The sequence below is a fragment of the Ammospiza caudacuta genome, chromosome 18 (genome assembly GCF_027887145.1).
Source record: "Ammospiza caudacuta isolate bAmmCau1 chromosome 18, bAmmCau1.pri, whole genome shotgun sequence".
Classification (NCBI taxonomy): domain Eukaryota; kingdom Metazoa; phylum Chordata; class Aves; order Passeriformes; family Passerellidae; genus Ammospiza; species Ammospiza caudacuta.
Genome location: NC_080610.1, coordinates 10,726,002 through 10,738,378, shown reverse-complemented (window position 1 = coordinate 10,738,378; position 12,377 = coordinate 10,726,002). Strand labels below are relative to the sequence as shown.

Below are 12,377 nucleotides of genomic sequence, written 5' to 3'. Positions count from 1 at the left end.
CAAGATCTGGTGCACAGCCAGCCATGTTCCGAACAGCCCTCACTAACAGAGGCTCTCATTTAAAAACGCCTCTCAAAAAAACAAAACTACTTCTTATTTAAAAATAAACAACACAACTTGTCCAGCAAACCTTAATCGTGTGTTTTTACAGGTGCAAAGATCGTTCTTTTCAGGGGTGTAGATTTTTCAATGGAAAAGCTGGACCAGCTGGGCAGGGAGGCGATGCCAGCCAGAGCCGCGGCGCGAGGCGGCTCCACGGGCGCCTGGCGCCCACCGCCCGCGCTGCCTGCATCCAACACACTCCAGCCCGAAACACACACGGGGACAACCTATTCTGTACCAGGGATAAAACAGGGAATGAGCCTCTGCCTCCAGTTTGACAGGTCTCTTTCAGTATTCTCAATGCGCTTGAGAAATTACGGCATGAAACGGTTTCTGGTATTTCGGTAAATTTAGCGTTTACAAAGCATACGCGTTAGGCCACCTGAAGATTCATTTTAGAACTGTCTGTGCACTTTCTGAGGAGACTCTCCTCACACTCAGATTTAACAGAAATACACGAGAAACCATTGACTGAAAATGTACAGTAATTTGTCTAGTACTAAAATTTTATATGGCCACATAAAGACATTTTACTGTACCAAAACCTTTCCCTGGTATAGAATACTACCGAGGCTGGGACTCAGCTGGTTCAAATAAAAGCAGCCTATTTAGTTTCAGGTTAGACTTTTGTTTGATGCCTTATTCTTTGTTCTACATAAGTAACAACAAATTGTATCTATAGACATTGCTAATTAATAACACTTTTTATCAAAATATTATTTGCAGTTCTACGGTTGAGCATTCCACTAGGTGATTGGTAAAAAAACAGGTATTGTACCATAAAAAGTAAGAGGAGACTGGGTGTAATACATCACAGATCAAAATAAATCTATGCTGTCATCCAAGTTCATATATAAATACTAAGTCTAATTCATTTCCTTTTACATCATACATAAATATCTGAAGCACATTCACACACCAATTTCAAGAAACATTTCCCTCAAAGTCGGTCTCATGCAGATCCTCACACCAAGTGTGTGCAAAACAACCCCATTATAATTCTCCTTGCAACTGAGTGGGCATCAGAAAATAACACCCTTTGGGGCAAGGAAGCACCAGGATAAAAACCAGATAGGGAATCTGCATTCATTCAAACACAGCTACATTATCCACTGAAATGAGAACAGGTAAATCTAGAGACCAGAAATTAACAGCCAGACAGACGGTGGATGCAAAGGCAAACACTGGCCACAGTTGTTACTGAAATGCCAATAAATTTACACATTTCCTGCACTAAATATTTTAGTATGTTACAGCAAGAGGAAATACTACTGAAAATTCTGTCCCTTGCTTTTTCTAATATATGCCATAAAGGTCGACAAGCACACTGCTACATAATGTTTATAAAACAAAGGAAAATATTTCTAAGCAGAACCATTTTCTAGTAAAAAGTATTAAAAATTATAGTCAGTCAAGGTAAACAATGGAGAATTTCTATCATCCACATGAGGCCAAGCAGGGGCAACCCTTCCAATTATATTTTTTAACAGGTTAGAAAAGTTTAAAGCATCATATTAAATCCAAATCTAATGCACACCAAACTCTCTCCCAGGATAAGCAGCAGGAGCATTCTTCCCTCCTCACTCTGATTGCTGATCCAGATGATTCAATAAAGATGTAGATTTGATATATGTGGAGTTTATTGTGTAACTTCAAGACAAAAGCAATAGCTTCTTTTTTCACTAAATTGTTAAAATTGTCTAAGTTTCAGCAGCCCAGTGAGACAAAGCAGCATCGGGAATCACAGCCCCCTCGCTGGAAAAGGCGCTGAGCTTTGCTGCTGAACTCGCTTCCACAGCGCTCACTCCAACACAGCCGCTCACAGCACAGCGCTTGCAGTGAGGGTTCAGTGCCTGAAAAACCTCACCAGAGGTCTGACTAACTCAGTCCCCGTAAACAAACACAGTCCCTTGGTAAAGCCTCTAAAAGAACTAAGCAGTATTTAAAATAAAGCAGGCAGCAGAATGCACTGGAAAGGGAAAGAAAACAAAGGCTCCCGGCCGCATCTGGACCAAATTTGACCTTTGTTAATGTATTTCGAGTAATTCACAGATGTTACACACTGCTCCAGCAAGAGGGCTGGCCTATGGGCTCATTCCAGTGACAGGTTCGGTGTAACAATGAAATATGAACAAAAACTCAGAGATGAAGGCTAACGGTGCCGCGTGGCACGTGCCCGTCAGCCCAGACTGACGAGCCCAACAGCCACAGAGCAGCAAAACATACTCCCATCCTTTCCACCTGCACAGTTCTAGGTACATACTGATGTCTTCACCTGACACTTGCAGTATGGGACTTTCAAAATTTCAATTAAAACTAAAAAGCAAAACCCCACCAGCAATTAATTAGTGGGTTTCTAAAGAATACTAATACACCTTTCACTGAAGAGGAAATTGTTATGGTTCAGTCAAACCAGGAAAAGCAAAACCCCATTAAACTGACCCCGAATTTTTAAGTGAATTTGAACTGGTTGTTCTTTGTCAGCTACAGCTGTGGTGTTGGAAGTCAAGACGACCCCTCTAGACTCGGTGTTATTTATCTCTCACTCCCAGCTCAAGCTGTTAGGCAGAGGAAAACACGAAATTCTAGAAAGCATTTTCAGGGGGAAAAAACCCAAAACCTACCAGCTACCTCACATAAAACGTGTTGGTACAAGAAATGATGCATCAGAGAAAACTTAGAGAAAACACATTTGAGGGCAGAGCCATGTCCAGGCAGCATTACTAACACTACATTCCGGAATGGAACGCAAACGCACGCACAGAGCTCGCGGCAGGCCAGCGCCGGAGGTGTCACACCTCACAGCACCAGGGTCTGCTCCCAGGAACCCCCAGACCCACAGCTCACACAACTGCCAGACACCAGCAAATCATTTCAATGCCATTATTGGAAAAAAGGTGAGCTCCGAGGAATCTGAGCAGCCATTAAAACAACTCAAGTTGTTTCCCCCATAACCTGCGCACTAACAGAGTATTTGAGAAGTTCCTGATCCTGCTGTATTTTGGGGAGCCTGATCTCTCCTTCATGGCCAGCACTGAAGTCGGACCCTCTGCTCCTGGAGAGTGGCAGGCAGTGGACAAAGTGCCCAGCACTGCACGGAGGGGAAGCTGCCCCCCAACACCCACCTCCCCCTTCCTCCACCTCCCCGCACCTGAGGAGCCGCGGGTGCCAATCCCAGCAGCGCCACATTGAGAATAGATCCCCAACCGCTCTCACGGCAGGTGTAAATCACAAGCCCCAACAAGCCTGCACTGGGGAGAACCCTGGGTCAAATGCTGCTCTCACTAACGCTCCCCAGCCCCAAAACGGTGCCCACCTTCCAGCACAGAACGCAGAGGAGCTGCCTGAATTCGGAGGAGCGCTGTCTGGAGCCTGCGCATCCACCCGGACACTGGGTTTCTGCTGGAATAAACACCACAGTGCAAATCCCAGCCCACAGAGAAGGTTTTAAATCTCAGCCCATGACTAAAGGAAGCCTTTTCTTAAACACAGTTTCACATACTCAGGGGTATGGCAATGTTAAGTTTAATTATTTCTACTGACCGAGGTGAACAGCCTGTTTTGTCTCACCCATTGTATCTTTATCATCTCTAACAACAGTTAAAGTAAATTCTCTGTGAGTCTGTATAAATTTCCTCATCCGAGGAACCAGCCCATTCAAATCCCTCAAGTGACTAAAGCATGAACCAACCCGAGCGCCTCTGCATTGTTGTGGAACTGGTTTGCTATTTTATGTTAAGCCTCTGAAATACTAAAACATATCCTTATATAGGAACACTGATTAAATGGTTTTCCTTCCAAGTGATGAACTATTTTAACACCAACATTGTGGTTATCGCGACCAGAAAGCAATTACTTCTTTCACTAGCTGTTACTAAGAATAGCTGTGATCAAAGTGACTGGAGGAGTGCTGTTAAAAGACGCTGCAGAAGCATCGCTCCATATGACACACACACACACAAAATATAGATCATTTTTAACCAAATTACACTTTTAATAAATGTGCTGTTCAGAATTAAATAGCTGCTCAGGATTTCTTTTAAATCACTGCTCAGGATTTCTTTTTTTCCATCCAGGAAGTGAAGATCTATAGAAGTTATTATTTCAAAATCTATTTCTAAACACAGCACGGTGTGAGATGTGTGTATGTGTGTGTGTGTGAAAGTGCACACGTAATGGTGTGCGTGTGGTGTGAGAGAACGTATGGATGTGCTTGAGCCTGCCAAGGCAGAAGTAACAGGAACTGTGATTTGTGCTAACTAGCTATTGATCCAGTCAGATCTAGATGTTGTGTACAAGAAACAATAAAAGAGAAGGGGCCAGGAAGGATGCTGTGTGCAACTCCATTTAAAAATGGAAAAGAAGGGCCCCAAACAAACCAATTTATGTCCTTGCCTGGGTGAAGCATGGAGAATGCTGATGGGCTTCCTCGGGTCTGCCGTGCATGCTAAACACTCTGCTCGAAATGAGAGTCTCCTGCGCTGGGCATTAAACATGAACAAAGAGACAAACCGTGGGGGCTAGGATTCACGCTTCAGAAAGCCAAAGCTGCAAAGCCAACCAGAACCAGGTTAGGAAACAGCCCAGTTTCCTAACCAGCTCCCTTGTAATTTCACCAACAACTTTCTTAGCAAAATTACTAAATGTGGAGGGGTGCAAAAAGTCAGTTTCTACCACCAGAGATAATGAAAACAATTTCAAACTACACTGCAGTACCAAAATATCACCTTTCCTCACACAAATAATGAGTTTATATTGTGTAAACTGCACACATGTATTTCTAGCACACCAAAACCCACCCGCCTGCCCTCAGATAGCAGGTACAGCATGTGCACCCATTGTAACAATCACACACACAGCTAGGCAGGTTGCAAAATAGGGATTTGATAAGATAAAATAGAAAGCAATTGAATCTATAATCATCCTTATCTTAAACAGCTTTTATAATAGAGGGTTTTCCATTAAAATATTTTTTCCTAAGCCTGGGGAATTATGATGCCCTCTGGACACAAGGAAGGATCAAAAATGACAACTAATGCCAAAATTAAACATCTGTCAACTAAGCAAGTTTTACACTAACAGACCCAGAGCCTTATTTTAAACTGCCTTTCAGTTAAATCAAAAATAATTTGTTACAAGCCGTTCAGTTCAGTATCACACTACTGTGGGCTCCAAATGCAAGCAGGGGGCACCTGGACCTGAAGGGGCAGAACTACCACCAAATTCATGTTTTTGTGGTTAGGGAAAACCTCAGTCACAGTTTTGGGAAAGTGGCTGGAAGGTTAAGCTGGCACCAGGTTCTGTGGGAGCCCCTTCCTCAGCACCCCATGCCTGGTGGGACCCTGCAGGAGCCCCCTCCTCAGAACCTCAGGCTACAGTTCCTTTCTGCAGCATCCCAGGCCCAGGAGCTCAGGTGAGGCTCACTGGGAGCCCCTCTGCTCAGCACTCCCACCTGCCTGTGCTCTAGGAGGCATGATGGGGACAGGGACGGCAGCAGCGATGCCATGGGGCAGTTGTCACCTGGGGCAGTCAGGCAGCAGGCACTTTGTCCCTGACACTGCCCCTCCCGCATTAGATCCACCAAGCATCCCAGCATCCTGCAGCTCCAGCCCAGGATGTGTATGCCCAGAGTACCAGAGCTGCAGCCTCACCATGTCCCCTTCCCTGAGCAGACCACAACCACCCCTACCCCTGTGCCAGCACCCCTGTGGGGCATCTGATACCTTCTTTGCTGGGGTTCGGGGGCTTGGGCTTCTCCCAGGGCGCCATGGGCTTGTCCTCCTCCTGCCCCTCCATCAGGGCCTTCTCTCCAGGCAGGTACCAGGTGGAGTTGTGCTCTGCCATCAGGGAGTCCAGGTCGATGGTGCTCATGGTGCCCTTGACACCCTCCGAGCAGCAGCTGCCCAGGTCACTGTCCCCATTCTGCCCCGCACACTCCCCCTTCTTGCTCTTCAACCCCAAGGGCTGGTCTTCCGAGATGCTGAACTGCTGCCGCTGGAGCTGGATCTGTGCCTGCAGGATCTCCAGGGGGTGGATCTCATCCTGGGCCGAGGTGCTCGTGGGGGTCCGCACCTGCTCCATGCTTGGCGTGCCAGGGTGAGCGCCCGCCGTGGTGCTGAGCCCATAGCTGTCGGGGGTCGAGGTAGATGTACTGAGAAGGCCAAGGGCCAGGGGCTTCTGTCCGTTGAGAAGTGCGTGCTCCCCACGGGGCAGCTTGGGCGAGCCACCCAGCAGCGGGCTACGGGTGGGCTTGGAGGTGGCGTTGTCGGAGCTGGAGGACACCTCGTCCTCGTTGCCATAGCTGGTGCTGACCTCGTCGGGAAAGTCCACGTGCGGGGAGCTGCCGTCTGACTTGGTCACGCTCTGGATGCCGCTGTCCAGGGAGGACATCAGGTCGGGCTGCTCCGCCAGCAACAGTTCGCTGCCCTTGCCCCAGGATGGGGAGGTCAGGGGCTTGTCATGAGGGGTGCCTCCGCCGCGCTCAGCGCCCGCAGCCCCCGGCGGGGCCCCCGCCGCCACCGGCACTGCCGGCTGCCCTGGGCTGACACCGGCTCCCCCGCCCTCGGCAGCTGAGAACTTCTCAAAAAACGTGCCGGGGCTGACGTGCCCACTGTCCCGTTTCCGGCGACCCCGACCCCGCCCGCCACCCGCCTTCCCCTCGCCACCGGGCACCGGCTCCAGCGCGTAGCCGGGCGAGAGGCTGCTCTCCGCAGGCAGCAGCGGGGCAGCGCCCGCTGCTTTGCCCGTGCCACCCCCACCTACTGGCGGCCCCGCTGGGAAGTAGTCCGGGGCAGCAGGTGGCGGGTCAGGCTCGGCCTGGCTGAGCTTGCGCTTGGCCTCGGCCGGGCTCTTCTTGTTGAAGGTGACGTTGAGGTTGGGAGCGCCCAGACTCGCGATCATGTTTTGGCAGGCAGTGGAGAGGGCAGCCAGGCAGCTCTGCCCGAAGACATTGTCCTTGCTGGCCGCCTTGCTGAAGGAGCCCAGCGAGAGGGCACCCAGCTTGCTGGCAGCGGGCCGCGGTGGGGGTGGCGGGGGAAACTCGGGCGGGGGCGGTGGGTAGGCACCTGGCGAGGCGCTGAGGGCAGGTGCAGCCCCGTGGGCCGCCGGCTGCCGCGCTGCCGCCCCAAAGGGGAAGCCAGGCTGAGCGGCGAAGTCGGCGGGGCCACGGCGCTCGGCAGGGGCACTGGGCAGTGCCACACCGCTGCCTGGTGACTGCAGCTGCGAGAGGCCACCCATTGTGGGTGTGAAGGGCGGGTGGACGCCGGGCGACGGCAGGGCCTGCGCCGGCCCCTCGCCTGCCATCCGCAAGGGCTCCTGCAGCCCCAGCCCACTGGCACCCGGCCGGAAGAGCACGGCAGGGCCGCCCGGCTGCAGGCCCAGCTCGTGGGGGGCTGCCTCGGCCGGTAGCCCGGGCGCTGCCAAGCGCCTCGGCAGCAGCTCCCCGGGCGGCGGTGGCCCTGCGAACCAGGCGCTGTCGGGGGCCAGGTGCGGCGCCGGCGCATCGAAGCTGCGGCCGCCACCAGCCTCCCGCTCGAAGGCTGGCGGGGGCAGGCTGCCGGGTGCGCCCACCTCACCATGGTGCCCCAGCTGCTGCAGACTGGGCGGCCGCAGGCGCTGCTGGCTTCGCGAGGCCATCTGCTTCATCACCAGGGCCGCGTTCTGGCGCTGCGCCAGTGCCGGGTGCTCAGGACCGCCGTGTGGCAACGGGCCCCCAAAGGCCTCAGGTGCCGGCGGGGTGAACTCGCCCGGCAGGCCAGGGTAGGCCGTCGGGGAAAGGTGACTCTCCATGGCCGGGCCGTGCATGCCGCCGCCCCAGGAGGCACAGCGCTCGACGCCAGGAGTGTTGGGGAAGTCAAACCGCGGCCTCTTGGCGACGCTCACGTAGGGGGCATCGAAGTGCTGCAGTCTTTGATTTGGTGGCTGTTGCGGAGGAGGGTGCTGCATATTAAACACGGGGTCGGTGTAGGGATGCATATTCCTGTTCTCCAGTCTGTGAATAGGGTATTCAAACTGTGCATGCTGGTTCTGCATTATGGGCCCATTGTCCTGCAGGTTGGAGTTGGGAGCGTTGGCTTCTGTTTGCTGTTGCCTAGGGATGGCTGGCGGGCAGGAGTTCTGTCTGGCCAGCAAGCCCGGCGGCTGCTGCGGTGCTTGCGGTGGTGGTGGCGGCTGCTGCTGCTGCATCAGCGGGTGCCTGGCGTTGGCCCCCGGCTCCAGACTGGCCGACATCTTCCGCGCCCCCCCGAAGCGCTCGAAGAAGACGCCGTGCTGCTGCGGCGGGTGCGCCTTGGCCACGGCCATGCCCGGAGCCCGGGGCAGGGCGGGCGCCCCCGCGAAGCTGCCGCCCGCCGGCACCTGCCGCCCGCCGCCGTAGTGCGGCAGCTGCCCCTCCGGCTCCGACGGGGAGAAGACGGGCAGCTCGAAGTGGCTGGCAGGGCCGTCGCCAGGGTAATTGTATTCCAGCGAGTCCACGCCGCCCTGCGCCGGCAGCCGCCGCGGCTCCAGGCCGTGGGGCTCGGAGGAGCCGGCCGCCGGCAGCCCGTGGAAGGAGGCAGCGCGGTTGGGGGACTGGTCGAGGGGCAGGCAGGGCGCCGGCACGGCGTGGCTGGCGGCGCCGGCGCCGTGGTGCTGGAAATCGGGCAAGGTCCCGGGGCGCTGCTGCCCGAAGCCCTCGCCGCTCTGGCCCTCGGCCATGTGCTCGTAGCCGTCGGCGAACGCCGTCTGCCCGCCCAGCGCACCGCTGTAGCCCAGAAGGCGCCCGCCGTGCACGCAGGAGGCGCCGGGGTCGGGCCCGAAGCCGCCGCCGAAGTGCGGGGGGTGCTGGTGCGGGTGGGGGGCGCCGCCGGGGCCGCCGTGCGGCTGCTGTCCGCCGAAGAAACCGTGCACGGGCGGCTGCATGCCGCCGCCGTGCAGCTCGCCGGGGCCGCGGCCCGGGAAGCCGTAGCCGTCCCCGGCCAGGCTCATGTTCATGCCCAGGAGGGGCGGCTCGCCCAGCGCTCCCAGGGCCGGGTCCGCCGGTGCCGGGCCGCCGCCGGGGAAGGCCGGCGCCTTGAAGTGCGCGCTCATGCTCAGTCCGGGCTGGCCGAAGCCCCGCTCCGCCTGCCCGCCGCTCCGGCCGCTGTTCTGCGGCTCGAACTGCTCCAGCCCGAACATCCTGCGCGGCTCCTCAGCAGGGCATGGCTGCTCCGCGCCGCTCCGCCGTCCCGCTGCCCGCCGCTCCCCGCTGCTCCGCTCCGCGCCACTCGGCCGCCCCCGCTCACATCCTGCCGCGCCGCCGGCACCGGCCGCTCGCCCGCGCTCACCCCGCCGCTCGCCGCTCGCTGCTGCCCGAGAGCCGACGGGGCGGCGCGCCGCCGCTCACAGGCTCCGGCGCCCGGGAGCTGCGCGCCGCATCGCCGGCCGGCCGTGCGCTCCCGCGGCTCGCAGCGCTCCGGCGGCGGCGGGGCCGGGGCGCGGGGCCGGGCGGGCGCTGCGAGGGCTGCGCCGCGCTCCCCGCGCGCTGCCGCGCTCTCACCCAGCGCTGGCGGAGCAGCAACAAGTTTTGCATTTCAGCGATGAATTTCAGCCATCGGGGCTGCGCCAATGAGCGCCGCGGTCCGGGGCGGGGCTGCCGTTAAGGTGGCTCCGCCGCCGGCCCCGTGCCCCGCCCGCACCGCGCCCCGCACCGCCCCCCGTGCCCGGCCGCGCCGCTGCTGCTCCCGGGGCGCACGGAGCGCGGGCGGACCGGGAGGTGCGCGGTACCGCGGGGTCCCGGAGCGGGGTCCTGAAACGGGGCGGGGTGCACTGGAGCCGGCACCAAGTGGCGGGTGTGGGGAGCCACTGCTTGCCGGGGCGAAAGCCGCCCGGCAGCCCCGAGCACGGGGGAGCAGGAGCGGACCCGCCGGCCCGCCCCGAGCCGGGCACCGCACGGAGCCTCGCGGGGAGCGGGCGCTGTGGCAGCGGGGGGAGTCATAACCCCGTTCCCCCGGAGGGACAAACACCCATCAGGCCAGGGGGCCCACAGATCGCCGGCGGGACACGGTGCTTCAGGTGCTCGCGGATGCACATGTCGATAGTTTAAAGAAATAGTAATGAATATTGCTCCCACCGAAAAAAAATGAGATCTATAAATAAGCGGCTGAAGACTGTTTGTATATGGCAGGAGAGTTTTAACGGGATTTTTTTCTGCAGGATCAGGATGCTGCGCTGTGATTAAATATTGATTTTGTGTAATTAGTTTTCATGTGAACTATCCTCCTTGCTGATAGCCTGGAGATTTCAGAACTGGCGAAGAAATGGAATTGGACGTGGAAATTATTACTTAGCGAAGTGACAAGGGGGGGAAGAGGGGGGCGCGGGGCTCGAGCTGCGGGGCGGGCACTGGGGTGGAAAACGCAGCACGCGCGGCGCGACCGCGGCACAAAGGAACCAAGGGGATGTCTCGCTCCTTGCTACGGGAACGGCGGCAACGGAGGGAGGGACTGAGGGAGAGACGAGGCCGCCAGCCCCTGCACCGCGTCCCTGCATATGGTCAGCAGTCCGGACCGGCCGGGCCCCGCACCCCGGCTCCGCTCCGCGTCAGAGGCGGCCCCGCGCCCGGGGCTCCCCCAGCGCCGCCGCCGTCGCTCTCCCTCTGCGCCTGCGTGCGCGCCGTCGGAGCGGCTCTTCCGAACGGGCACAGCGCCCCCTGGCGCCCGTCCGCGCCCCGCCGCACCCCCGCCGGGCCGAGAGCCCCGCTCTGTGCCCCGCTCTGTGCCCCCGCCGGGCGGAGAGGCCCCGCTCTGTGCCCCGCTCTGTGCCCCGCTCTGTGCCCCGCTCTGTGCCCCCGCCGGGCGGAGAGCTCCGCTCCGTGCCCTGCTCCGTGTCCCTGCCCAGCGGAGAGGCCCCGCTCTGTGCCCCGCTCTGTGCCCCGCTCTGTGCCCCGCTCTGTGCCCCCGCCGGGCGGAGAGCTCCGCTCCGTGCCCTGCTCCGTGTCCCTGCCCAGCGGAGAGGCCCCGCTCTGTGCCCCGCTCTGTGCCCCGCTCTGTGCCCCCGCCGGGCGGAGAGCTCCGCTCCGTGCCCTGCTCCGTGTCCCTGCCCAGCGGAGAGGCCCCGCTCTGTGCCCCTCTCCGTGTCCCGGCCGGGCAGAGAGGTCCCGCTCTGTGCCCCGGTTCGTGCCCGCGTCCCCCTTTCGCCCCGACGGCGGTCGTAGAGCCCCCGCTCCGGCCCACCGTCCGTGACCCCGTTCCGCCCCGGCGGCGAGCAGTGGGGCCGGACGCGGCGGGCCGGGACCCGCGAGCATTCCTGGCCGCGGCAGGGCAGGGTCGGGTGCGGGGTTTGTCGGGCGGAGTCGCCGGGAGCGGCTGCCCGGATTCGTCCTGGGGCAGCGGCGCCGCCGCCTCTCCCTTCCCCGGCCCGTCCTGCCGCGTTTCTGGGGGCCCAGGGCCGGCAGCCCACCGCCCCGGGATGCCGCCGCTCCCTCCCGAGCCTCTCCTCGCCGTGGGTACAGAACAGCCTTAACCCAGCGGCGACATCGGCCCCGGGGCTGCGCCCGCACCTCGGGTCCGTGCGCTGCATCCGCGGCTCGGCCCCGCTCCCTCCAGAGCCGCCCCAGCCTCGCTGGGGGAGTCAATCTCGCTGAAATCCCATCCCCAGCCATGGCTTGGCCCAGCTCGCCCAGCACCGCTCCTTCTGTGGACCTTGGTGGGAGCCACATGGTGTCTGTAGCTGGACAATGGCAAACGTGGAAATAATCTCGGCCGAAGCATTCTGACAGTAAAAATTGCTTGGAATGGCAAGGTCGGACACCAGCTGCGACACCCGTGGTGTGCATGAAGGAAGGTGGCTCAGCCCATTTCTAACCTGAGATGTGCTCTGGGGCTGCCAACCTGCCCCACAGCTCCTGGGGTCCAGCGCAGAACTGGGAGCACTGGTGGCAGCGTGGCCCTGGGCTAGGGTCAGGTCACCCGTGTCACAAAGGGCCACAGTCCCCAGCCAAGGGGAAGGAACCCTCTCTCAATTAGACCAAGCAATGAAAAGTGTATTTTATAAAACATATTTTTACTTTCATTCTTGGGGTTTTGGTCATCTTGGGGGAAGCAAGGAAAGGCATTATTTAAATAGTTGTAGCTGCTGGGGATTATTTTCTAAATTAACAATAGTAATTGTGCCTGCCAAATCCAAAGTTGAGGGGATTCATTTATTTCAACTCTCCAGACAATAGCACAATTTTGGGTTTCATATTGCAAGCTCTGAAAACCAAATAGTGGGACTGATGTTTAAAAAAATAATTCAAACAACATCAATTCATCAGACTT

The 12,377-nt window shown here is 58.1% G+C and overlaps 1 protein-coding gene across 1 annotated transcript in view; it reads right to left on the bottom strand.

Annotated features, from left to right (window-relative positions):
- MN1 (MN1 proto-oncogene, transcriptional regulator) overlaps positions 1-9,255 on the bottom strand; it is a 29,507-nt gene extending 20,252 nt beyond the window's left edge. Inside the window, exon 1 of the mRNA XM_058816906.1 lies at positions 5,826-9,255. Coding sequence (XP_058672889.1) covers positions 5,826-9,255 — 3,430 coding nt within the window. The remainder of the gene's footprint in view (positions 1-5,825) is intronic.
- Between the last annotated feature and the right edge of the window lie 3,122 nt (positions 9,256-12,377).